This window comes from Plectropomus leopardus, chromosome 5 (genome assembly GCF_008729295.1).
Source record: "Plectropomus leopardus isolate mb chromosome 5, YSFRI_Pleo_2.0, whole genome shotgun sequence".
Taxonomy (NCBI): domain Eukaryota; kingdom Metazoa; phylum Chordata; class Actinopteri; order Perciformes; family Serranidae; genus Plectropomus; species Plectropomus leopardus.
The window spans coordinates 11,226,504-11,250,201 of NC_056467.1; the positions used below are offsets into that span (position 1 = coordinate 11,226,504).

General features: G+C 39.3%; 1 protein-coding gene across 1 annotated transcript; it reads right to left on the reverse strand.

Annotated features, from left to right (window-relative positions):
* Nucleotides 1-366: 366 nt before the first annotated feature.
* serpini1 (serpin peptidase inhibitor, clade I (neuroserpin), member 1) lies at nt 367-23,081 on the reverse strand. The gene is made up of 9 exons (XM_042487001.1): nt 23,014-23,081; nt 10,299-10,587; nt 9,680-9,910; nt 9,203-9,397; nt 4,746-4,950; nt 3,793-3,890; nt 2,032-2,118; nt 1,331-1,420; nt 367-1,241 (listed from the first exon to the last, which is right to left on the reverse strand). The coding sequence occupies exons 2-9, from the start codon at nt 10,564-10,566 to the stop codon at nt 1,165-1,167; spliced, it is 1,251 nt and encodes a 416-aa protein (XP_042342935.1). The 5' UTR covers nt 10,567-10,587; nt 23,014-23,081; the 3' UTR covers nt 367-1,164.
* Nucleotides 23,082-23,698: the final 617 nt, after the last annotated feature.

Genomic DNA, 23,698 nt, shown 5'->3' on the forward strand with positions numbered 1-23,698 from the left:
AGGACATTGTCTGCCCTGGGAAACTGAGTTACGGTTGAACAGCCAACTTCTGCCTGACGGCTGGCCGTTCCACCGTAACAGCCATCCTTGGGGCATTATATAAAGTCCATTATATATTCAGGCATTGAATACATAATGGACTTTTTCTAAACTGGTTTCATAATCTCCTAAAGCATTGCATGTTTTTTAAATCTCAGCAAATCATTTATTTAAAGAACCTGTGCTGTTAAAGAACCACCTACTGTGGACGACCCATACTGTTTTGAAAATACAGCTTATATTCAAAAATGCCTTTAAGCACATACAGTAAAAACACAAAGGCAGTTTTCTAATGGGAACACATTCATGTTTTTATTGAGTAAAAGACTGAATACAGCTGGTGTTACTGTTTCTCCCCGTACATCCAAAACGGTGCAGCAGATCTTTTTCAGTGCGCCTGCATGCTCTGGTCCGTCTCTATAGCAACCTGCTTTAGTTTAGCATTCCCCTCCGCTCACCTGTGAGATGCCCAGCTGGGGCTTAATCAACCACTCAGATGTGATAAGGCATATTAGTTCATCAGCAGTTTAGCCATGTGCCTACAGTGTAAAAAATGTCTAGAATACTGTCTGAAACAGATGTATTACTAAGATTCATTGTATAGGGACAAAATGTTTGCACGTTTATTCTGCAATAAATACTGAGTATATATGTATATATAGAACACAATGTCAAATGTACAGGGATATAATTAAAGTGTGAAACTTACAGTGTGCACGTACTGTATCTGGAGTGATAAAGAGTAAATATATTTTAAAGAAGTAGAGAGAAAACCTTTTCTGTGCATCCTGTGTGGGTGCAAGTGAGTACGAAGCTGCTGAACTTAAAGGGGTTGTGCGTGGATTACATATCATGTGTTCTTCTTTCTCATATACAAACAATCCTTTACCAGAGAATATGTACAGCTTCCTCTTTCTGCATCTCTGTGTCCAAGAGTTTAAAGCTTCCAGTATCAAAACACAGTCACATTATATGTTGTATGTCATTTTCCAATATATAATACATCGTATAATATTCAGTTTGTATTTTAATTTCTCAAGAGTATAAAACACAGCAGGAGATGGTGATATAGAGGATAGGTAGCTATGACGTCAGGATCTGAGAGTGAGTGACCTCACACTGCAGTTACATAGAGTCAAAGTCATGGTCGTTGGGCTCGATGACTTCAGGGGTCATGACTCTGCCCATGAAGAGAATGGACCCTGGGAGAGGAGGGGGCGAATAGAAAGTTGGGTCAAAACACACATACTGTATAAAAGAGGCACATTTACATGTATGACGGCACACAAACCTGTCCTCCGGTTTCTTATGACAAAGAAAAACGGGTGATCGGCCATGACTTGTGGGTACAGCACCAAAGTCCTAGTCAGGGCGATCATTCCTAAGAGAGAGAGAGGAAAGGGAAAGGGGGAAACAAACACCATTATTTTCAGACAGAGAGGGGCAGGGTTTAGTAAGGCTTGATGTTATTGTAGAAGCCAATTCACTCAAAGAAAATGTTATGTTCTGTCACTACTAGAGCTGAGTATTGGTAATCAATACTTTTAAGCTATTAGCTGAACAAATGGAAACTTCTTACGTCAAAAAAAAGGACTATTTGTATAGTTTTGCTTGCTGCCAATCACTGCAAGCCTTATTTGTGACACTTGATTGACTCACTGATACAATAGCTACAACCCAAATTGTCTAGTGTGGTCGAGCACAGTGTGTTTGACAGAACTGGCAGTTAAATGAGCTTACATGCTACCAAAATGTTCTTGAGTATGACTTTATGTCATGCCTGTGGTGTCTGGTGGTATTTTACAGTTAACTGAATGCTTTCATTAACATGATAAGTATCAAATTTGCACCAGTCATAGAAAAATAGGGTATCAAATGAAGTAATTTATTGGAACTGGTAATGGGATTTTTTAAACAGTACCCAGTCCAAGTATGTATTAATAATGTTACTGATCAGAGAGATTATGATATAGAGAAAAAGATGAAGTCTACCTGACCCAACGGCTCCCTCTGCCCCTTCCTCAGTCACATCCAGGTAAGCCTTCTGAACTGCCTTCCCAATGAACAGGTCCTTACCATCTGTCACATACACGCACAAAAGCACACAGATCATCACTTTGTTTTTGGATCACTCATCAGTCATTGTGAGATGTGATGACAACATGATGCTGAGTCTTATTGCAGGATGACACTCATAGTCTGTGCACCAGCACATTTTAAAATGAATACTTTACACAGCATGAACCTGTGTTACTTTGAATTCATGAAGAAAACTGTATTTCTTGCATGCCTCGCCTGGATTCTTGGTTCACGTTGGTTGCATGTAAGAAGAAACTAGAAGGCATGGAATTAGCTGCGCCTGAGTCTTCTTTTCTGGTGCGGTAGCCAGGGTAATACAAAGCAACAGCAGAGGAGGACTCGCACACAGAAGAATAAAAGAATCAGACTGAGGTCTGCATTTCAATATTTTTTATTCATTTTTATTTATCTGTTTTATTTATTCATTTATTTATTTTTCTTATTTTATTTTATCTTTTTATTTTCTCCCTGCACCAGTTGCCCCATTTTCAGTTTGTATTCCATCATTGTATGCATTTACACCAGTATTTGCTTGGGACTGTGTTTCTGAATGATGGTTGCTGAGCTTGCCATGATGTGACCTGTTAATTGACTACATGTGTGCACAATCAAGCTCCTGATGACTGAGTAGTTGCACCTGTATGAGTAACCTATATGTGTGGTGAAACAGTATGCATGCTTCATTTTTCTACTGAGGAAAGTCCAGCATGGACTTAAACATTTGCACCTCTGCACTCCATGCACTTTTGCACATTTGTCTGTACAGCCCTGCAACATGTGAAATACAGACCTCATTCTGATTCTTTTTTTCTTCTGTGTGCAAGCCCTCCTCTGCTGTTGTTGCGCATGTAAAAAGAACTCATAAATTCTTGAAGAACATTTTGGGGGTGAAGTATTTCTTTAAAGCTCAGGGTACACTGGAACACAACCACATATTTGTAAAATCAACATTTATACTAGTGCATGGGATGACATCATGCAGTCTCATTTGAAAAATAGTGCTCTCTACACAAACAGAAAATGAGTTGATTAAAAGCATTTTAAAATACCCTCTTATCTCTATCTACCTGCCAGAATAGAACGTCTCCTCTGAGCACATGTTGAGCTAGTACAAGATGTGCTGAAGTCCAGTACAGACTGCAGATTGTGTTTCACAATTAAATACTAGCTCCACATGAACAGTAAGAACAAGCTGTTCAGAATGAAGCATGAAGCATCTTGAGTTTTTTAAGGATTTGTCAACTGTGATTTGCTGATGCATTTTGGTCAGATGTAGTTGTTCTCTATAAGGCTCTGTAAGGAGTATTTACCTTTTTTCATTTATTTTATTTATATTTTTGCTTTAGATGCAAAGTCTTTACATCTATTTTCCTCTGCCTCTGTGTATGTAACTCTCTCTCTCTCTTTCTCCTGATCTATTTTTACCACATGATGTGACAGCTCCTGACCTGCCCACTTGGTGCCAGTTACCTTGGTTACCTGAGAAAGCACCGGAGGCAACTTTAATGCAGCCAAGGAGCAGAAATATTGAATCAACCTCTCATACTGAATCCTTCTTGAAGTTTATTTCTTTTACTATTTGTGTTTTATCTATGTGCCCTTTATGGCAATCTGTGTCCCTTCTTTCAGCGATTTGCATGTGTGTCTGTGGTTTTCTATACAGCTGAGTGTTACCTGTCATGGCAGAGAGATCAGCATCGTTAGTGAAGATATTCTTTATTCCCAGCTCCTGCAGAGTGCTCCTCAGGTCGATTTTCTGCTCCACTTTGAACCTTGACAGCGCAGTCAGCAGTCACGTGTTAATGGTTAGAAATTTGAGGTGGATGATAATTTATCATCTAGTCACAAAACATACAGCTTAAGTTGACAGACATCAAAGTCTATTGTGTATCTTATTATGTTTTGCTACAGTGGCATTGGCTTAAATATTTAAAGGTATATTGTTATCACTTTGCATGCATGTGCACAGTGCTTGTACATACTTATTTTTAGTTTTAAATGAAAAATTGACTGTGCAACTTCTGAAGGTCCATCACTATGTGGTGGTAATTTACATTTAAACATTCCTTCATACTGTAGCTAGCCAAATGTGAATTACATGGTGTCCACATAGTAAAGTCCATTTGTTGGTTCAGTCGATATTTTTTATGGCCTTTTTTCAGACTACACTGAGATTGTTTAGGATGTTGGCACACTATAATTTGATTTTTTTTCCCTGAATTCTTTTATGATTTACTACACTAACATTTTAATGACATATTTATTGCAGACTATGCTATCATGCTTTTTGACATTTCTGTGGCATATACTATGACTTTTTATGACATTTCATTTGACTTTAATTGCCTGAGACTGGTACACTATTTTACATATTTGTGGCATATAACAGATTTTGATGCCCTTGGAATGAAAAATCTATTTTTAGGAACTGCCATTTTACAGCAACATTAATAAAGAAATAGACTTCCAATGATGGAAGATCACTAATCTCTATTTTATACTTAAGTAACTGAGGTATGATGAGATAAATTGGTTGCACAAAACTACCAAAACACAACGGTGCCATGAACAGAGAATATTGTATGGCATGCATGCATGTGTTTTTGCTTGTGTGTGAAACTTCTCACCTTGGTAGGTAGACTTCCACCTTCTGCCGTTTGACATTGTTAGCCCACTCCTCCAGCAGCGGTGCTTTGATGATGGGCTCCAGGGAAGCCAGGGGCACCTCCTGCCGAGGCAGAACGATCATCATGGACATGTCCTCCCCTTCATAGGGCATCTCTAACACCTGGTACACACCGCCAGCTTCCTGTGAGCCGTCGCTGAATTCACCTGGTGGAGGGGGGGGACATATGCAAACACTGAAAAAATGTGCAGCCATGCACATACACACATGTACCGGCGCTTCATGTAATGGGTTTGTGAACTTTGCTGAGGAGGAACATAAGCAGCATGTTAAAGCATATTGATCAACTGTATTGATTGAAGCACGCATGGTCATTTTCTTGATGAGCTAATTAAAAAGCACTGATGCCTGACTTTAAAGGCTTTAGTTACAGTTGTGTGAAAGCGTTTGACATTCTCTTTGAAGTTGTTTGAAGTTCAGCAGTAAAGGATGAGTCTGGCTATTTTTTGTACAATGCCCAAAGACTGAATAAAAGAAGTGGATGTAGCCACCTTGACATCATCCACTGGTTTGTGGCCCTCTAGCTGCATTTTTACACACCAATCCATGATCAGCTTCTTTCACTCCTTGGCCCAGAAACAGAAGTCCCAGAACAGAAGTCCCGACAAAATTTGTTAAGATAGTGATCAGCTAGCTATATAGGGGTGTATCATGTCGTACATGTCTCCCAGAAGTGACCATATTTGGAAGAGAGGGTGGAGCTATGGAGGAGCAAGAGGTGGATCTGATGGAGAACCCAAAGACACCATCGTCACAGCGACTTAAAGCATACCAATGTGTTCTCATCCAAACTCATCCATGTTGCCGCTTTGTCAGGATACTTTCAGGTCTACATATTTCGAGTTTGATATCCTTCTGCATCTGATATTTACGTTCTGGGATGCCGCCACTGTGATGTCAACAAATGCACATGGTGGGATGACACTGCACATGCTTATATTTAGACAACAACAGCACATGGCAACCAACACCTGAATGTCAACAAACACACATGCTGGCACGGACGGTTAGGATTAGGTGACAAAGTCACGGATGGTTAGGTTAAGGGGAAGAAGGCAAGAGTTAATGTCACATTCAAAGACTTAATTTTGCAACCAGTGGAGTCACCCCCTGCTGGCCATTAGAGAGAAGGCAGGTCTAAAGCACTTCAGCATTGGCTTAGCTTTTTAGACTTGGAGATAACCATCGAAAAAGAAAAAATCCTTGCAGGTACTCATACAAATACAACGGCCTACACACATTCAGAGACAAATACACAAGTGATCACACACAAACATCTGTAAGACCTGATATATGCTTACAGATATACTACAGAGGCAGAGAAAGTGATATCTTGATCATTGTAAGGTGGATCTTTAAGAGACTTGTCTCTTGTGTCTAATTAAACAAAACCCATTTTAATCAAGACAAGCCAACAAACATTTACTTGAATTAAGTGAGACAGTGTTTCTTAGTTAGGACGAGATAATCCTTTTATGCTCAAAACAAGTCCAACTAGATTTTAAGTCTAAATATAAGATTATCTCTCTTACTTAGCTATTTGCAGTGCAAGACAGAGATTATAGAGCAATTAACACTGCCAGCCTTTATCCCAATCTTGGCACATGATTTTTCTTTTGAAGCTGCTTAAAAGGGAAAATCACAACAAAAAGACTTATGATCCTCCATTAACTTACATGTAGAATTCTGTGTAACAGCTGCTGATGCAGAGCGAGGCCACATTGCAGCAGAGAGCGGGGTGTGGCTTCCCCAAAACATTTTACTTAACCAACATGATTGTGCTTCAATATGAGAATGCAAACGCAGACTTCTCCCCAAGGACCTGTCCCTGTTCTGCATCCACACAGACGCCACGCTCACCAAACACACACACACGCACGCATGCACGCACACACACACACACACACACACACACACACACACACACACACAGATCTCCATGATGAGAATGAGTATGTGTGCATCCTATGAACGTAGGTGTATGCAAGTGTGAAAGCTCACTACACACATACAGACTGCACCAAAATAACTCAAACGCGCCAACTTTAGTTGCAGTGCAGTAAGAATCTGACGTAACAGTCTTTGGCAGTACGTCAGACAAAAAAAAAAAAAAAAACATTAGATGCATAGAAGAGAGACTGGAGTCATTTAGATGTAACAGCACTAGCCAACCTGCAGGACTCTGGTACAAAAAGTCTTACACATCACAGTGCTGGCAAAACACCAAATACACCAATATCTGTCATGCATAGTGCTCTAGCCCACAAATAAGTTTGATAAAATAAGCTTAAAATTGTTTATGGCATGCAAAACTTCAACAGGAATTTAACGACAGCAACCATTCAGAAAATAAACCCAGACAGCAAAATACATGTAATGCCTCACTAGATTTAGCTACATAACACTCGAATGTCAAACTGTCACATAGGGGGGAAACAACAGCAAGAGGATAACAAAAATTGAACTATGGACTATGGTGATGTTTTGTACATGTATGCCTCTGCTCAGTGTCTCCATTTGGTTGATTCAGCTTATCATGTGTCCTTGAGATTCTTTACAAATTGTAAAGTCCACTGTGAGTTGAACTCTCAGTTAGGATGGCGTGCTCTGGCAACCCGAAAGCTCTTAAGTTGGTACACCTTTATTTACAAAGCGATTCTTGGTCTGTTCCCACACTTTCTCCACACTTTCTCTGTGTTTTCATAGTGCAGAAAAGTACCGGTCAGTACTCATTGCGTTCTCAGGACCTCTTTATGCTCTCGGTCCCAAATACTTGGACAGAAATTGTGAAAAGGGCCTTTGGGTATTCTGCACCCTCAGCCTGGAATTTCTTTCAGAATGACTTGAAACTCAAGGAGCTGGTGTCACTAAATGTCTTTAAATCTAAAATGAAAGAGTTAGTAGCAGATTCTACAGAATGTCGTTGTCTTTAGCCTGCCTGGTTGTGCAAATGACCCCCGGAGAGCTCTCTTTTGACTGATAGATAGTTCTCTTTTAATGCAAATTTTAGTGCTTGTGAATTGTATTTTATCTCCCTTTGTGTCTCTGTCTGCAACTTTGTGTTTTCATTGCTGACTGTCTTGGCCAGGTCTCCCCTGAAAAAGAGATTTTTACTCTCAATAGGACCAACCTGGTTTAATAAAGGTTAAATAAAATAATACATTTTTAAAATGGAGAATTTTCAGCTTTTCACTGTTTTACATGGATGGAAACTTAAATCTTTGGGTCTTGTATCTTGGCATGATAAAACAAGCAATGTAAGGATGTCACCTTGTGCACTGGTAGTGTGCATTTTACATTTTTCACTATTTTGTGACATTACTGTTCAGACTAAACAATTAATTAGTTAGTTGTGGGTAAGGGACAATATGATTTTACCACAGATTATTCATGCTAAAAAACACTTACAATAAATAGATCATGATGACTTTGCACTTTTAGGATGTAATTGTGAATATTGGGTCCAACAGCATTCAAAGAGACTGCTGGCAACTAACAATGATGGAGTCTCAATGATGGAGTCTCAACCTCAAAAACACATTTCATATTGAAAGATATGATTCCTTTTCAAATAGTTGAAAATAGCCTTGCTTTTTAAGATTGTTGAGCACAAAAAAGATCTGTCCTATCTGTGATGCAGTTAAAAATATACGTTGTTGTTTTTTTAAACAAAATGTAAGGTAGAGTGATGTCAGTATGTTTCAGTGCCATTTAAGAGTATTAAGCATAGTTGGATGATTATTGGGATAATATTGTAAACTGAAATTCTTGTCATAACATCCCTTGCCTTGTTCCAGCACCTAATAGAACAATACAGTATGTTATTGTTTCAGTCACTGACCTTTTGAAACAAATTTTTCTTCCATAAAAAAAATAAAATTTGCAATACACAGCGTGCATGCTGCATGTGAAAATTGTATGTATTGTATTAATTTGAAGAGAGGAAAAAGGTCTCTCCAGAGAGATTTGGAAATTCACATTAAAAAAGCATCCCTCAGCACACAGGTATGTGAAGGTGTAAAAAATTAGATATATATAATAAATACAAAGACAGTGTGTTTGTTCTATCTACTGTCAGAATAGATTCAGTAAACCTGATATAGTATTATATGACTTAAGACAGACTTTCACAGTAAAGCTTAGATAGCCTTTAAGTATATACTACTAAATCAAACTGACGTATCAGAGGAGTTTGTGCAAGGGAAGAAGATTTTACCAGCAAAGCTCACTGAACAAAAAAGACGAGGCTTTCCTGGGAATAACACTCCAAATATGAATATTTCAGATCTAAGATTAACATTTTAAATAACCTCAGGAAATGTGAGCTGAAATTCAAGGGCTCCAGAAAAAGAGCCACAAGTACAAATCGAAACACACACACATGCAGCTCCTTCCTACCGTAGTAGAAGTCTCCCTGTTGGTACATCATGAGCGTCTGGACTTCAGAGCCATCGTCTCTGCTAAAGGAGAAGGTTCTGGTATTTTCTGGTCTGAACTGGTTCTTCCAGGAGCCTCTGAAGTAGACCGCATTCACCAGGGTCAGGCGGGTCACGCTGTTGAAGTCCTCAGCTGATAGCAGCTCACGGATCTTACCTGTAGGGAGTGATTTATTCAGTGTGTTACTGTAGGATCCACATTAAATTCATTAGCCTGAGGACAGCTCCTGCTGTGATGCAGCTTTTGAAGTTGCACACAAGGATAAGGATAAAGATTTGTGCAACTGGGGGTTGGAAATGTATTCGTTAAATTTTGTTTTCAGATCATCTGATCTAAGAAACAATGACACAACTCCATGTCACTATATGCTGGGATTGGAAATGTAATAATATATTCATCATTCATCTGCTTCTTTCCCTCTCTCTCTCTCTCACTCACTCTCAGTATGATTTTCCACCCAGTTGTTGATCTGCTCGGCCACGGCTGCTGATTCACTGAAGTCTACTGTTTCCACATCAGCCCGGAAGTATTTCCTCATGAGATGCAGAAACTCTGGGTTAAAGGTGACGCCTTCCTGCAGGAAGAGGCTGTTTGCAAATCGTATCACGCAGTGGGTATCTTCTTCGGACAGAGCTGCGGTCAGGTTCTGGAGCAAAGAGAACTCCACACCTGGATAGCAGAGGGAGGCACACACACACATTCAAGCTGCAAGTGTGTATACAGAGTACTGTGGAAAAGATCCATACACTAATGTCAAACAATGATACAGTAAAGGTTCAATTAAAGCAAAGAAACAGCCCTGACATTTTTGGTTTTATTGATTAACCCTTTGATACCTGAGCAAATTTGCACGATTTCTTTCAAAAACATGAGACAACGAGTAACTTACAAAATGGCCAAAATATTGCAAGAAGATTTTAAGTAAAACTGATGAGATAATTGAAATTAATGTGCAAAGTTGGATAAGTGCACCTTTAATCAAACTTTGTGACTTTAACAAAGACTTTCCCTTTGACCCCCATGCTGGTTAGCATGTGTTTATGAGAGTGTCTCTCACCTGGCAGCAGGTGGCTGAATCCAACAGCCTGTCGTATCTCCTCCAGTGAAGCGCCCCTGGCTCCCAGCTCCACCATGCCCAGGGCCACAGCCACACTCAGCGGAGAGAAAATGATGTTATCCTGATCCCCTGCCGCCTGCAGCCGGTGGTACAGTCTGACCGAGAACTCTGATATAGTGTCCTCCGGAATGTCTGCCGCCCGGCAACCGTAGCGCGGCAACAGGATGGAGAGGAGGAGGAGCGGGGACAACACGTCCAGGATCAACATCGCAGCAAAGACCACAGAGAGCTGAGAGAAAGAGGGATGTCAGGAGTGGAAGGTTACATGGAGAGATAAAGAAGTTAGTGTGATGATGGAGAGACAGATAAGAGAAAGGAGATGTAGAAGAAAAAGGAGAGGATGGAGAGTTAATGAGGCAAAGAGGGAGGAAACAGGAGGGATAAGGAACAGAAAATGATTGATTGAAGGGGTGGATGGGGGATGGGCAGCCAAAAAGGTGTGAGAGGAAGGAAAACAGATGAGAATGCAGGAAGGATAAGATGAAAGAGGGAGAACGATTTGGGCATGGACAGAGCCAGAAGTAGAGAGAGGAGGATTGCAGAAAGGAGGGAGATAAAGGTAGAGAAGATGATTGCATAAGGGAGAAAAAAAGATGAAGGACAAGGAAGCGAGGAAGACAGAGATGAAATTAAAGAGAGGATGTAGGATGACGAAAAGAGATCAGAGGAGAGAGACAGGAAACATCTGCCAGTCAAACACTGTGCCAGTTTAGATTATGAAAACAAAAGTGAATGCATTTGTAAAAAAAAAGTATTCTTCAAAAATTATGGTAGCAGAGATGAATTTATAAATGCAAAGAGGGCTCTATTATTCATACAGACACTGTTAATTGTCTGCTTAGAAAAGTGCTGGGAAGCCAAAGAGTGGGATAAAAGGAAAAAAATGGATTTAAATGAATATAGATGAAAGGGCAGTGGGTTAAGGAAGAGATAAAACCAAGGCTGTGGTCGACAAATCCAAATAATCTACTTTCCAAACCACTTTTCCTTAACCTCAATAGAAAACATCATGAGGTCAAGGAAAGATGCGAAGGAGAATTCATAAGAACCTAGGAAAAGACAGCTGTGGTGTTTAAAGAATTGCAGTGCTCTTACATTAGGCTCCTATACGAAACGACGATGTTCAGATGACAGACTAGCAAAAGTGCCCATAATAGTTTTTTTCTTAATTGTTTTTAAAAATGTAGTGATTTGCTGCTTTCTTGAAGTACTTTGTGACGTTGATCTTAAAAAGTGTGCTTTAAGATATAAAGAATATAGTATTATTATTATTTACATTAATATTGAAATCATTAATATTAATATTATTACCTTAATAAGTTTGTGTGTTACTTTCTTGTTGTTTCACATTATGCAGGCTAAACACTGACAACCCAGTGAAAAACATGCTTTCATTACCAAGGTTAGAATTAAAATGAAAAAAGACAATAAACGCTCCCAGTCTCTGTGAAAAGAAACAGTTGTCACACTGTGAATGCTCCCACTCACCCTCCTTTCCCCTCATATTTATCGCCAAGAATCCCAATATGATTATGTTAAAATAACTTACATTTACTCAAAATATGTACAGTGTGTTAGACACTGCTGTACATACTCTCATTTTAACACTTTCAACATGTTGAATTAAAAACATCATCTGGCTTAAAATGTCCACTAGTGTTCTGTTAATATGCTGATTATGATCTTGTAGAGATGATTATTGTCCTTTCGCTTACAGTACAATCATATGAAATATTTTTGCTAGAAGCTCTATTAGGCTATAGAAAACAGTAAATAGTAATACACATAAAACAAAATGAAATATTATAACTAAATGAGCATGTAAGAAGTAATAACAGACATATTTTTTTGATAAATACATTGCCTACATTCAGGGAAAAGATCTGATTTTAAGCCTGTGCATATAAAAGCTTAAAAAGCAGCACACAGCACAGTAAACATCTTTCTCGTTGACTGGATTGTGTTTTGAGGTTGTTTCGGCTCACACAGGCTGTGGATGTGTGATGTGACAAAATTCGTGACTCCGTAAAGAACGGCGGATGTTGTGTGGTGCTATAAATATTGTGCCATGACGATCTGTGGGACGGAGTTCTCCCCTTTCATTAAGGATGGTCCACTGTCTCCTATGGTAAAGGAGATTATAAAAGAAGCATTGAAGCACCTTTCCTTAATATTAGGAGAATTCAAACTGCTCTGATCATGGCAGCCGATCAGATACTGCTACTTTTTAATTTTATGGTACACCATATGTGTTGCCAAGACTATTTTATTTATATGTATTATCTGTTAAAACTGAAAACCCCAAATAAAATGTGGTTAAAAAAAAAGGGAATAAAGAGGGAAGAAAAAGGTAAAAGTACACACATGAAGAGTTAAACACAGTTGTGCACAGTCATAGAAATAACAGACAGAAGGGACTGGAGAGAGAAATGAGAGGCAGAGAGAAACTATATAAACAACGTGAATGTGTCGTTACTACAGCTGTACTGCTGACTGCAGTCAGTATTGCTGTTCAGAGCACATCTGCAAAATGAGCTCATACATATTTTATAGCCATTCTTATCATCTTGAGTTAAATCAGCTCCTTTCCTTCAAAATCTACTTCACTGTATATGTGTGTGTGAGTGTGTGTGTGTGTGTGTGTGCGTGTGTGCGATGTGCCTTTGCATGTGAATGGATGAGTGTCTGTCTGTCTGTATAGAATGACTGATTCCCTCCTCATCCTCCATCCTTCCCCTCATCTTTCCATGCCAACACACTTCTCGCCCCCTCTTTCATCTCCATCTTGTCCATATGTTATCTATCATCACCAACCTCCCCCCTTCTGTCCACTTCCATACCTTCTCAGTCTCTTTAACCCTTCCCCTTATACCTTTTAACATGAAAAGGAATATACACACACTAAGCCATCGCTCTGGCGCTGTTGTTGCCAGGCAACATTGTTTTCTGCTGCCTAAACAAAACAAGACAGAGTCAATGATATATAGCATAAAGTGGAGTGGAGAAAGATATCAAGAGATGGCAAATAAAGTGTGAAATAACACATGGATGTTTGTCTTGTTGTTTGTGTCTGCTGCTGTTGGCATTATACGGTTTGTAAAAATGATTCAGTTGGCAGTCCCATGCATGGCTGGAATCTGCTGGCTGCTACTGTGTCGTACGGCAGGTGACTGTGGTCACAATGTACCTGAGTGTCAACAACAACAATGGGCAGCAGCCAGAGAATTAGCGCCCCATCCTGTTGTGTGCTGTCCTTTCCTCTGCTGTGCTATGGCATGTGACAAACAATTTCTCCTCCAAAATAAAGCCAATCCAACCTGGGAGACACAATCATGTCAAATCATTAAAGGATTATTTTGGTTATATCCTCTAGTACTTCTTATTGCCAACTAATTCTATAAAAAGACCAAAACCGAAAATGAACTGATCCTAATATTCTCTGTAGCAAATGATTATCCCTCTGTGCCATAGATCCCCATTGGTGTCAAAAAACTAGTAAAAACATATCAAACAGCTACACTTGGTGACAAGTTCTTGTGTTACCATTAAACATGGCCACTGTAGTTCTTTTGACTCGCTCCCACATACACTGTCCTCCTGTCATAAATACTTGCTACAGCAGCCAATCTGCGCCTGAAAATGGTTCCCAAAAATGTACAAGTTTTGAGGGGAATTATTAGCTCCATGAGCTGCTCTCCTTCTGCTATCTCTGCCCCGTTAACACAAGCTAACTAACACAGCAGCAGTGGCTAATGTCCAACACTGAGCCATTAAACAGCCACAAAAATCTCACACAAAATCAGTCGTTGCACTCATTAATAACCATTAGGTAACGATAGCTGTGTGATGCTAACAGTTAGCCCAGTCACTTTTTGTATGACTCCATCCCTGGCGTGGTGCTCACACACCCGAACACTGTAAAAATAAACTATTTGTTTTGTCTTTTAAAAAAATTGAGTCTAGTCTGTCTTGAATTTTTAAGTTGACTGAATTTGAGAAGACAAGTTGAATTGTTACAAAATAACCTCAATATGTCTTCTCAGATTTAGTCAACTTAAAATGTTGGTGCAGTCTGGACACTGACTTGTTTTCAGTCATGAAATTTATGTTAAATTTGCTGTAATTTGACAAAGTTGCAAGGTTGTGCATAATTCATGGGGACTGGCTAAATTTGTGTTACTGTTGCAATCACAACATTGCAACATCCTGGGGGACTGCTTAAAGCAATATCTCATAATTGAGTGGCTGGAGCCAGCCAGTCCTGCCTATATTACAATAAACCCAATCTAGGTCATAAGAAATGAAGTTTTATTCCTCAGTCTCTTGCAAAACACACATCGTCACATGTCACTCCCACTTTATGTCCATTTAAATTGACAGTCTACATTTCATCTTGTTTGTTCTCCGTCTATAAGTATTCTGACAAACTGCTTTTGACAAGCATGGTGACCAAAGTGCCAGCTGGATTTGCATTTACATCAGTCAGCAAATGGAAATCCATTTCAGTGGACACAGTTTCTTCACACAAAATGGAGTCACATGACACTTTGTTGTTCATGTACCTAAATATGTAACAATTTAGATTTATAAATGCAATATGGATGATTAAATAATACTCACTGCAGCACAGTTAGATTCTTATTTGTACAAATGACATTGCTTTGCTCATTTAAGAAATTACTGCCCTTAAAAAAAAAAAAAAGAAATCATAATAATTGTGAACTGTTAAAATTTCCCAGCACAAGTTGGATGACATGCTCTTGGGGCTGAGAGCTCTAGACAGCATGGGGAAATACTGAGAGATAAACTGATGCATAATTCTTTTTGGTTTTGGTAATTTTCATGAAACTTGCTGGCAGGAAGAAAAATAGAGAAAAAGTATAGAATCTTAGGTCTTTATTTCAAACATGCCAAATAAAATGGGAGAATGAAAATAAAAATATAAGTGAGAAAAACAACACCAGAATGCCCATCGGACATATTCAGCAAACAACATTGTAAATTCCATAAATTAACACCTTTGTTGGTAAAACAATAATATGTAGCGCTAGCCCTCACTAACTGTTTCTTGATCATACAAGTTCCTCTCAAATCATTCAAATTTTCTTTCATTTGAAACAGCTTTTGGATACTACTAGGTAGTAGCTGATTTTTAGCTCTGTATATAATTTGAACCATTTTGAAATCAACCAGATCTTTGAATGTGAGTGCTTTTAATTTGATAAAGAGTGTGTTAATAATACCAGCCTATTGTTAAATGGATCGATTGACAAATCGATTTAGGCCCTTAAGATTACTTAATGTAAGATATTTAATCTGATCATATTGTTTAGATTTGACTCATACAGTGGCAGGGAGGGCAATCAGTGTTGCAGGCACAGAAGTTATGCTTAAAGCCTTGGAAATGGCTTTGTCGCATTAATGATTTTTACCAGAAAAATGAACAGACACCTGAAGGCACAAATCTGGTGTATTGCAGTTAATAAACAGTCAGTCACGTGCGTTCACCTGCTCTCACATGTCGTGCGTCACACAGTGAAGTGTGAATTCGAGAGATCCAAAGAGAGTAAGAAAGGCTGAGGGAAAGGAGGGGGCGGCTGGCAGAGATGTAAATGGAGGTAATGTTCTTGACCTTCTGAGCTGTGGGAGCTGAACTTTTCTGAGACAGACAGCCCCGCTCTGTGTAAGGAAAGACCCAGCCATGCAGTTAAGCCAGGGAAAGTAGTGTGGAGCATCACTGAGTGTGCGCCTGTGTGTGTTTGTGTGAGTGTGATAATAACACCATGGGTGGCTGCCTATTCCTTGTAACGCTGACACCATTCTGACCTTTTGAGTTGCGGCATGTTGTCTGCAGCTATTGATGACTACAAGACCAACTTTGGCTCCAATCTACTCAGGTGGGGTTCCCAGCATGCCTCCCAGGTAAGCAAGGAAACCCAACACCCAGCTGTAAAATGCTCTCCCGTGACTTAAAGAACCGAATATGTCAGAAGATCTCTCATGGTTTAAGTTGCAAGAGTTTAATCCTGACAACTTGATTAATTCCATGCAATTAAACTCGGTGGCCTTTAAAAGCAGCCTCTAATCTCTCTGTGTAATCCTAATTCTCAGACAGAATAGATCGGCAGTTGACATTTCTACAATTAAAATGTGACGTCACCCAAATCCACGGCACGCACCTTAATCCTTACTGCCATTTAAACCCAACACCTTTAGACGGCATGCTTCGGAGGCCAGTGGAATTTATTAAACATGGGCATCCTCATTCACGGATCAAATCCACAGGCACGCACACACACACACACACAAACACACACACTTTGAGGTACACGTTTCCACATCCAAGCCAAGGTTACCAAGGCAACTGCAAGTGATGGACATTTTTCGTTTTGCAGAGCTGACAGAGAGACATTTTACCCTTTAAAGATATCTTCCTCCCTCCATATAGGCAGATAAACTCTTTTCCTTTTTTCACACACTACTCAGCATTTTCTGACTAACCTCTCTCTTTGCAAGAACTCCTCACACCAGCTCCAGTTCTGTCAGTCAATGCACTCTCTGACATTGTCTGGTACAAACACACACACTCGCTCCCCAGACACACATACATTGCACTGACTGCACTCAGTAATTTTGCAAAAACAAGTCAAGCTTCTTCTTTTCTCTGGAAGCGATCGCAACGGAGCTGCAGCAAAGTCCCCCAACAGTATTTCCCTCTTTAACCCACTTCTCTGCTCTAGCTCAAATCACGGCACACTGGTTCACTTAGGCTCTAAGTACACTTCCAAACTGCCGGAGCTCATTGGCGCTTTGACGAATTCTGTGCAAATGCTAACATCCCATTTCACGAAGGCCTATCCCTCTGGGAATAAACTGCAGAGAATGATGTCCGTGATTATCTCTGGGCCCCGAAAAATGTTGAATTTCTGCAATGGACGCTCTGTTAAAAAATGGCAAAGCAATCTGGCACCATGAAGATGACTAACTTAAAAAGGGCTTTGCAGTACAGAGATAATGGAGTCTGATTATCATTCATGAGTTTCAAGTTTTCCTTGGAGGCGCTATACCGACCACTTTCTACATACTGTTCAGGTCTTGAACCGAGTGAAATGCAAAAAGACTAACGAACACTTAAGCTGAAAAAGATTAAACCTACATCATTAATCTCGATTCACTCATGTCTGAGTGTCTCACGTTTCCCCTGTTTGATTAGACACCCGTCTCTCTCCTATTGCTCACCCACCGATGTGGAGAGTCCCAAGACGTAACAGTAGATTTACACAAGGAGGCTGCAATACAGTCCACCGCTGGGTCGAGACTTTAACTCCATTGCAGTCAAGGAAAAAGGAAGTGCTAAACTCCTACGGCAGCTGGGGACTTTTATTACTATGACCAATAAAGTGGATACAACCCATCAATCAAGCTGTCCATTCTGCTCTTTCCCCCTATTTACACCTACTGTAGAAACCAGGCAGGCTTGTATTGTATCTCACGGATGCATTTTTTTTGTAAGAATAACAAAGCAGTTTTGTTTGTGGTTTAACCCTTTCAAACCTGGATTATGAGATATTGTCAAAAAATATGGAGAAATATTCTTAAAGCTATATTTTCATTCATATAATTATATATTAAAACTTAAAGAAATAAAAGAATATTTACATGTGTTTTTATTCTTTTTACTTTCAGCACTTTCTTAAGGTCATTTTTCTTGATTGTTTATGTTTTTCTTTTCTTTTTTGTTGCTTATTTTTAATTAATCAACAAATAAAAAAATAAAAAAAATTCTTAGTAATTTTTGTTTTATTCAGTTGTGACTGAATAAAATAAAAGACCAATTACTTTGAGATTTATGGTATACACGCCACTCCATTCACATTATTGATATCAAATGAAGTACACTATGGGTATTGCTATTGCTTTAAAGGTATTGGTATCAGTACTGGTATCATAATGTTTTAAAATGATACCCAGCCCTAAATTCAGGATTTCTTAATATCTTGGTAACAACCATCCAAACCTACATCACAGCTAACATAATTTTAGATTAGTTAAGTATGATAATAATTAAAAAATATAATATAATAATAATAATAATAATAATGATAATTTATTTATATATCATAGAGTTTAGTTTGGTTAAATTTAGTTAAAATACCTTCATGTTCCAGATAGATCAAATTCTACTTGACAGTAAAAATCTGAGGGAAAAACACTGGGTATCGTCTTATAAAGCAGAAATTGTCCCTCCAGCAACTTCAGGATTGGCTCATTTGCAGTATTTCATTTGTTAAGTGGCCAATTTAATGAATTGAATTTCCTCATGTATAGGAAATTATAATTAAGTTTGAAATGTATTATAAATAATTCTTTATTCTGTAATAGAGAAAGCAACACAAGATGTGTGACGCAGGGCCACTAGTGGAGAGAAATACCCTGATTGATTCAATGGCCAAATATCTAACAATTGTACAGTATCACTTATGGTGTAGAAATAGTTTCATATGTAAAGAGCCCTCCTGTATTTCCTGGTTTCCTGGGGGTGTAGCAATAGATCATTAGCACCTGTTAAACTTACAGAAACAACCCTGCCCTTGCAGTTTTATATCCATCCCAGTGCCAGAAAAAAACAAAAAAAACAAAACCTACCCACATCCCCATCCTCAGCCCAGCATTGCAGCTCATTCAGCCATTTGTTAGAAAATGACATAACGTGCTATGGACCCTGCCTGAAGTCCCAGGATGCTCACTGTACACTCCACAGAGGGCAAACAGAGGTTAAAAACCCTTAATTAATCCCTGCTAACAGAGATACCCAGAGGAACACACGCACACACACGCGCACACACACACACACACACACACACACTCACACACACACACACACACACACACATGCACAAAGCGATAAAGAGGTATAAAGACAGTTTAATACACTGAGAAAGAGAAAAAAAAGAAAAGCACAGACAGAAACAAAAAAGATATATGGTTTGGATTCACAGAAGAGAGGAAGACGCAAAGACAGACAGAGACAGGAAGTGCACTGAAAAGCTGAATGGACACACAGCTTTGACTCAGAGCCAGTGATATCTAACGACCCCCTGCATGACATGGCAAGATGGTTGACTTCTCCCCACACTCTGCCAAGACACACTCAATAGTGTCTCTTTTCTTTCTCTATATCAGAAAACACACATACACACACACACACACACACACACAGCTCCGGCGCTGTGGGAGCACAGATCGGAGGTTTGAGCTGTAATTGGATCGGCCTCTATTTGGGGTCAGTGGTAAAAGTGAAAAGACTGGAGGCTTTTTCAAATGGACTAAAGACGGGGGAGACATCGGAGCACAGGAAAGGTCACTATCAACTAGTCCTATGGGGGAGACGTGTGCGTGGGTGTGCGCGTTTGGGGGGAGGTGAGAACTGGAGACAAGGCGGGTGATACTGAATGAGGAGTGATAGCCCGGTGAGATGGAGACAGCAGAGACGGCAGGCAGGGTGATATTAAGGGTGTTTGGATCGCTCACAAACTGAACTGTGATTATTTTGCTCGCTTCAGGAGGGGCGGGGGGGTTAGCTCGCACACAGGTGTGAAAATTGAGAAGAGATTGAGTGAGACAATGATGGTGACAAGTGAGACAATTAGGAGATAATTCAAATTGATTTGGTATTTGAGCCGTGGAGTCTGAAGGAGAGGAAATATGGGTATTACCAAATCACTTCAACCTACTCACTGTCCTCCTCAGAGAAATCTGTCTCTGTCTTTCTCGTCGTCCCTCCTCTCCACTCGGCCCACTCCTCAGGACCACCAATCAATTGACTGATTTCCAGCTTGCATTGTGAGTGTGTGCATATGTGTGAACCAGAGAGCTGATGTGAGCTGCACAGGCTGTAAAAGGTTGACAAGACTGCTGTGAAATGGTATTGAATACCCCCTTAAATCTGTGAAATCTTGAGTTTTGTTGAGAATATATACCAAACGCCAAAATTTGTACTGTTAAAAATAATTATTTTTAGGGATGCAATATAATACTTGCACGTCATTGTTATCAGCTGATATTGTCTTTTAAATAAATTAGTGGACTTGGCCAACATGTGTATTTTTGCCAATATGAAAAAGTGAACAAAGTGAATGTGTACAAAAAAAATCATGTAAATAATACAGGTAACAGAACAATATCTGAAAGACATAAAAGTATGACACAAGTATGTATGAAGAACAGAAATCACAAAAACAGACAAACAGGTGATAAAATAAATGAGCAAAAAAATGAAAATACATATCAAAATAAAGAAAAACTGGGGTACAGGCGTACAGATAAAGAGGCATATTTAGTCAGAAGATTCTGGTGGGAAAAGCTGCATAATTTTTCAATAATATATAGATATATAGATATCAGTATTGGCCAAAGGAGTTGTTATATATCGACATTGGATATCGACAAAAAATCCAATATTGTGAATCTCTAATTATTTATAAATGTTAAAAGGTAACTTAGTATCTTGGCTTAATTTATCCGATAATGTCTATATTTTAGAGGTTTCTTTTCTGAGTTTATGTATAGCTTAAACTAATGATTAATTAATCAGTAATCTGTACCTTTAAGATATCGACCGAAACAACTCGGTACTAAATGGTATCGATAAATGTCTCCAGTCAAATGATATTGCCTCGCTGATCTGATCTCAAACCGTCCTATCACATACGCGTGTGTGTTTAAACAAGGATATATTTAATTTTATGTTGACCACTCACAGTTTGATGCATTCATTCAAATAAACAAGTAATTCCCATTTTTTTGATTTCCTCTCACCCTCTCTGTTACTCCCGGATATAACTCCTGACCTCTTTCTCTCTGAATCTCTCTCTGCTCTCATCCTCCTCTCTGGCCGGGTATGAACTAATCCCCCGTGTCTTTGCAGCAGCAGAATGAACGGATGGGGACAAACCTGCTGACTGAGTGTGTATGTGCAGGTGCTTTGGTGTGCACGTTTGTTTAGAAAGTAAAGGGAAAAGTGAATTTAAGAGCAGAAGAAAAACTACTGAAATGTATTTTAGCCACCTTTCTTTATGTTTTTAATTATATACTGTAAATTTATTATATAACTTAAACTGCCGTGCTTTTTCTCAGTATGCTTCTCATGTGAATCCCATTCAGGAAGACAAATAAGCACTTTTTCATGCTGATCACAGTCAAGCTTTTGTTCTGCAACATTTTTCCAGTAAATTCAAATTCGGTAACCATGGGCATAAATGTATTTCAGGACAAAGACACATTAAATTAGATTTTTTTTCTTCAGTTCATACTGCATCAAATAACAGGTTGAGTTTAGCCTGAGATGATGCATCTGTAGTCAACTGAAGTACTTACTGCAAATTTCCTCTTATTCTTAGAGCAGGATATGCACACACACACACACACACACACACACACACACACACACACAAAAAGCAAGGTTATGCTTGGCAGTCGCACACATGCACATGCTGTGTGCAGAGCATTCAGTCAGTTACGTCTCCCTTCCCTTGCTCTGTTTCGCTAGGCTGATTTGAAAGACATTTAATTATTGAAATGCAATTAATGCAGCACACTGTGGGAATAGGCAGGACACACACACACACACACACATACACGCACTAACACCATGGGAGGGGATAGGGAGGAAACGGCAGGATGTCAACAGAGATTAACCAGTGATTCAGATGCATATGGGATTAATTCGGTGAGATTATGACTGAAAGGGATGCTGATTTTCTGAATCTGGAGCTGCTAAAACTATGGGCCTAAATGAGGATAGGGGGCCATTATAAGAGTTGCAGAGATAAAGAGATCATAGGTGGACTGAGAGAATGAGGCATGAGAAGGAGGGATACCAAAATGATTATTGTTGACACACTCTTTATCCCCCTCAGTGTCATTTTCACATATAAATACATCATGATAATTTAGCTTTACATTACAAGAGATGTATTTTGTTTCTCTCTCAGATATTTGAACCAGCTCAATCTGCAGGTTACATGGATTTTTCACCACAACCCACCATGAACACACGCATACACACACCTGCATGAAGGAATAACAAGTGGTGTGTGTGTGTGTATGTGTGTGTGAGTTGGGGGGGTGGGGATAGGGTAGGACCAGGCTACTACAATCTGCCTCGTTAATTCACACACATTCACTCACTGCGCCTTTGCCTGTATTTCAAGGACAAGAACCACACTGCAATGTCTGAGCAGTGAAACTCGCAAACAAACAACAAAAACAAGCAATGCAATCGCAGACCACCGACAAAAATTCAACAGCACTGGATGGTGGACACACGGTTATGCGCTTTAATCAATAGGCTTGAAGAAATATGTTTGGCTCCAGTGTGCGTCTCCACCCGCCCCCTTATTAAGCCCACACATGTTGATTATAACATCATAATCCCTTTATAGTACTGAATAAAAATCCTCCATTACACCAACACATTCCTACACCTCCATAAAAAATATTCTGTGGACAAACTCAGAAATAAGCTTTTTTTTTTTTTTTTAATCTCACAAAGCTGAGCGGTTAAGGTTTGTTATCCTATCGTGTCATTTATAAAAATCTGTGCAGCTTTTTGTGACTGAACCAGTTGTAGGTTATTGCATAAAACGGCTCTTACCGATAAACGGTGTTAGGTATGATGGATGGATGTGTGCGGTCTCTCTCTGCTGCTCTCCTCCAGCACCGCAGCTCGCTGCTTCTTCATTTGCCGCAGACCCCGCCCCCTCCACGGCGATTGGTCCAATGAACGTCGACCAAAGAGGTGACGTGAAACGAGAGGACTCCCTGCCTCTTGCTTCCGTCTTTGTTTCGACGAACTGTTTCTGTCCTCCCGACGGCGGCTTCGTGTTTTATCCGTTTGCCACATATGCACACGGCACAATATTTTTGAATTTAACGCTTTACTTTGAATGAGAGCTTAATAACAGCTCTTAAATAAACTTCCTCAGCATAGTTTCCGTTTAGGCGAATGCGTAGTTCTTTTGGCGAATCTACATTAAGCTAGTAGTAACGGACTTTGACCGTTAGTGTTGTTTATGTGTAAGGCTCACTGACACTGGCAGATAAGTATCTTGTTCCACAGAACATCAGTTGCTCATGATATTGTGATTAGTTTGCTGTTCAACCTATTTTAACTCCAAATATATTTTCATAATATCACTGAGAACAAAGTCTAATATATTGTGTTCTTTTTTTAGAGGGATTTTTTGTTACTTTTTTTTTACGCATAACACTGTTGAAAACAGAACTTTCTTTTATCAATACAGACATTTACAAATGAAAATAATGACATAAGAAGGTAC